A 4,598-nucleotide genomic window follows, 5' to 3' on the forward strand; every position below is an offset into this window, starting at 1 on the left:
CTGCGTTGGCGACAGGCACGGTATTCGGCCTCCACACTCGAACGGGAGACGGTGGCTTGGCGCTTGGACGACCAGGAGACAAGGGAGTCGCCAAGGTAGACGGCGTAGCCGGACGTCGATCGACGCGTGTCGGGGCAGCCGGCCCAGTCCATGTCTGAATAGGCGACGAGGTCGAGCGATGAAGCGCGATGAAGATGAAGTCCGTGCGTGGTGGTGCCGCGGAGGTAGCGGAGCACGCGCTTGGCCAGAGCAAGGTGTGGTGCGCGCGGATCATGCATCACCAAGCAGCATTGCTGGACTGCGTAGGCAATGTCTGGGCGTGTCATGGACATGTACTGGAGCGCACCCACGATGTTGCGATACTCGGTCGGATCCGAGACGGGTGCACCTGCAAGCGCCGAGAGCTTGGCGTGCGTGTCGACTGGCGTGGCCACCGGCTTGCAGTTCGTCATGTTGGCTCATTCTAGGAGTTCTTCGGCATACTTGCATTGGGACAGGAAGAATCCGTTCACCGTGCGGGTGGCGGCGATGCCGAGGAAGTAGTGGAGCGGGCCGAGATCTTTGATAGAGAACTCGCTGGAGAGCTGCCGTTGGAGGTGCTGGAGCAGGGACGTGGATGACGCCGTGAGCACAATGTCGTCGACGTACAATAGGAGGTAGGCGGTGCTGGTGCTGCTCTGCAGGACGAACAGTGAGGTGTCCGCACGCGAGCTGACGAAGCCGAGCTGTTGCGTGTACGTCGTGAATCGGGCGAACCATGCCCGCGGGGCCTGCTTGAGGCCATAGAGCGACTTGTCGAGGAGGCACACGTGCTCGGGGCGATCGGCGTCGACGAAGCCTGCTGGTTGTTGACAGTAGACACGCTCGGTAAGACGCCCGTGCAGGAAGGCGTTGTTGACGTCCATTTGATGGACAGGCCAATCGCGCGTAGCAGCAATGGTGAGAACAACACGGATCGTGGCCGCCTTGACAACGGGGGAGAACGTCTCATCAAAGTCGACGCCGGGCCGCTGAGAGAACCCGCGCACAACCCACCGCGCCTTGTACCACTCGAGGGAGCCGTCCGCCGTGAGTTTGTGGCGAAAAAGCCACTTGCTGGTGACGATGTTGGCGCCGGGAGGGCGTGGGACGAGCCGCCAGGTTCCGTTCGCCATCAGCACCCTGTACTCCACCTGCATAGCAGCCAACCAACACGGATCTTGCTAAGCAGCACGCACCGATCGAGGGATAGGTGAGATGGTGGTGTTGGTTGCAGTAGCGGAAAGGCCGTCAGCGTATTTAGGGTTAGGCTTGAAGGTGCCGGCCTGAGCGCGTGTGGTCATGGTGTGGGTGGGAATGGGCGCGGCGCGACGTCGAGGACGCGGCGACGTGGACGGGGAGGGAGACGGGCTGGTGGTAGGCCGAATGGGTGTAGGTGTGATCGGTTCGGCGTCTAGGGTTGTGGGTTCGGAGACCGGGGTTTTGGGCACGACGGCAGTGGGTGTCGATGGCGAGCATGGTGCTGCTACGGGAGCAGGAGCGAGTGGAGTGCTGGGTCGTGCGTTCCGTGGAGTACGGGGTCGACGGGGAACGACGGGGAGATGAACTTCATCTTCCAGGGAGGGCGGTGGGTCGGCGAGCGATGCACGAGCCTGATCATGGAAGGGGAAGTGTTGCTCGTCGAAGACGACGTGACGTGAGATAACAGTGCGACCGGTGGCTGGGTTGAGGCATCTGTACCCCTTGTGATCGGGGGCATAGCCTAAGAAGATGCAAGGCGCTGATCACGGCGCGAGTTTATGGGCTGTGGTAACTATGAGGTTCGGGAAACAGAGGCACCCGAAAACTCGCATGGCCATGTAGTCTGGGTGAGCTCCATAAAGGAGGAAGAAAGGGGTCTGGTCGTGGCGAGGCCGGCAGGGTCGCCTGGTGAGGAGGAAGGTGGAGGTTTGGAGGGCTTCAGCACAATAGGAAAACGCATGTGTGCATGGGTGAGTAGGGCGCGAGCTATGTCATTCAGGGTGCGCAGCGCACGCTCGGCGCGTCCGTTTTGGGGGACGTGTGCAGGCATGACATGCGGAGCGTGATCCCGAGCGAGGCGAAGAGTGTGCGGGAGGCAGTATTGTCGAACTCCTTGCCGTTGTCCGTTTGGATCGTGAGAACGGGCAGGTTAAAGTGGTGCTTGGCAAATGTGATGAAGTTGCGTATGGTGGGGAGTACGTCGGATTTGTGGCGAAGGGGGAACGTCCACGCAAAGTGAATGTAATCATCGAGCAACAGTAGGTAATATTGATAGCCAGAGTTACTAGGTACATGGGACGTCCAAACATCACTGTGTACAAGCTGAAAGGGAAAGAAAGATACATGCGATGATGAACTAAAGGGGAGCCTAGTGCTTTTGCCGAGTTGACACGCCTGGCACACGCCGACGATGGTGGTAGCTTGGTCGATGGCAGAGGGATGCAAGGTGCGGTCGAGGGCGTCGACAGCGGGGTGACCGAGGCGTTGGTGCCACAGGTCACGCGAGATCGCGGCGAGAGCATGGTGAGGGCGGGTCGGTGGCGTGTACGGCATGGGGTAGAGCTCGTCGCCATCATCATTACAGCGGAGGATCACCTTCTTCGTTCTTCGATCCTTAAGAGAGAAGCCAAGATCATCAAATTCTACATTAACCGGATTATCACGGGCTAGGGCTTTGACGGACAGTATATTTTTGATGAGATGGGGGGAAACTAGGATGTTGTTGAGGTGGAGAGGGGAGGTGGAGGTGGGAATGGTGGTGTGACCGGTGTGCGTTACTGCAAGCGAGGAGCCGTCGCCGACCACTATGCGGTGGGTGTAACAAGGGGTAGCAGATGAGAGTATACCTGACGACGAAGCCATGTGCGAGGAGGCGCCGGTGTCCAAGTACCAGTCGGTGCTCGGTGGAGACGGCTGCTGCTGCTGCACCGTCATGTTGTTGAGCGCCGCTATGAGAGCGCTCTGGTCCCAAGCCGGAGTCGTGGTCGGAGGCGGGTGCGCCGGTGGCGCGTTGTAGAGCGGGTGGGGAGGTACTGCAGGGTACCAAATAGTTGGTGGAGCAGAGTTGGGGATGCCGGGCGCAGTTGCGTGGTGTGTAGCCGAGCCGGCGAACGGTGAAGCCCCGCCGGGCCTGGGACCGAGGATGCCGGAGCCCGGAGCGTGGGGCCGCCAGGGCATGGGCCATGCATGCACCATGCCTGTCCAGGGGGCAGGGGCAGGAGCAGTGGGGCGAGGGGTCGTTGCCCCGCCGGAGTTGGTGTGCCCCGCCCCGCCGGAGTTGGTGCCCCGCCCGCGTCCACGACGCCCGCCGCCGCCGCCACTGCGGTTGGTGCCACCGCCCTGCCCAGCGCCTGCGTGGCCCCCCGTGTTGGGGTTGGAGGGGGCCCGAGCGGCATGGAGAGCGGTGTCGGTGGTGGTGCTGTCGGCGGCCAGGCGGCTCTCCTCAAGAAGAAGAAAGGCGCGGCAGCGAAGAAGCGATGGGAAGGGAGTCTGCATGGTTAGGATGGGCACGGCGTACCTGAACCGGGGGTGAAACCCGCGGATCATATTGAGTACTTGGTCGCGGTCGTCGACGGCGGCGCCGAGCTCGGCGAGACGGTCGGCGCAGTCCTTGAGACGCGCGAAGAAGGAGATGATGGAAGAGCCCCCTTGCTCGATGCGCCTGAACTCGGTGGAGAGAAGCACCACTTGATGCTCGACGTTCTCCAGGAAGAGGTTGCAAATGGCGGCCCAGACGGCGGCGGCCGTGGCGCCGCGCTGGTGGATGAGGCCGAACACCTCCGCACTGACGCGGTTGTATAGCCAAGAGACGATGTGTGCATCGTCCTGGAGCCAGGTCGGATCGCCTGGACGCGGCGGCCCGGTGATGTGGTCTCCGACGGCGTGCTTCTGGAACATTACCTCGAAGAGGGTGCGCCAATGGGAGAAGTTGGGAGGGTTCAGCGAGAGCACGATCGGGACGTGTTGGTTGACGAAGATGCCTGCCAGAGGAGAGAGAGAGCAGGGGGCCGTGGAGGTGGAAGCGTCGGCATCTGGGACGAAGAGAGCCCCGCGGTTGAAGACGGACGGGGTGAGGAGGGTCGGGTTGGGTGGCTGGCTGGTCACCGGCGCGGCCGGCGTGCGCGGAGAGCTGTGGCCGGGACAGGAAGGTGGGGGAGGTGGTGGAGGTGGTGGAGTCGACATGGCGACGGGAGGCAGTTGGGGAGGAGGAAGTGCAGCGGAAGAGGTCTAGAGACGGGAGAGATATCCAGCGTCCGATACCATGTGGAGAAGGGAATGAATGGGCTTTCCATCTTGGGTGGTGCCTGCGTATGATCGCATGTATATATAAATTTACACGTACAAAGGGGGGCGCAGTGCGTCGATGAGATCGTGCTGGTTATCGTGGGATCATGCACGGGGACGTGCTAGGAGAGCTGGGTCGGGGGTTTGACCAATACAACTGACAGGCTTGATCTATGCGAGAGAAGGAGGCGAAGCGGAGGTAGAGGGGTAGTCTCGGAAGGAATCGACTAAAGATCTAAACGTGCATGCTAGTGTGGATTTTTTTTTTTTGGGAAAATGGTTATACGCCGAGTAAATTGGATCAGAGGGAGTAT

At 61.2% G+C, this 4,598-nt stretch overlaps 1 protein-coding gene across 1 annotated transcript; it reads right to left on the reverse strand.

Moving 5' to 3' along the window:
- Positions 1-2,578: 2,578 nt before the first annotated feature.
- LOC147958969 (uncharacterized) lies at positions 2,579-4,182 on the reverse strand. The gene is made up of 2 exons (XM_087537522.1): positions 2,847-4,182; positions 2,579-2,613 (listed from the first exon to the last, which is right to left on the reverse strand). The coding sequence occupies exons 1-2, from the start codon at positions 4,180-4,182 to the stop codon at positions 2,579-2,581; spliced, it is 1,371 nt and encodes a 456-aa protein (XP_087393648.1).
- Positions 4,183-4,598: the final 416 nt, after the last annotated feature.

The sequence above is a fragment of the Triticum urartu genome, chromosome 7A, assembly GCF_056163025.1.
Source record: "Triticum urartu cultivar PI428250 chromosome 7A, HENAU_Tu73, whole genome shotgun sequence".
NCBI classification, from domain to species: domain Eukaryota; kingdom Viridiplantae; phylum Streptophyta; class Magnoliopsida; order Poales; family Poaceae; genus Triticum; species Triticum urartu.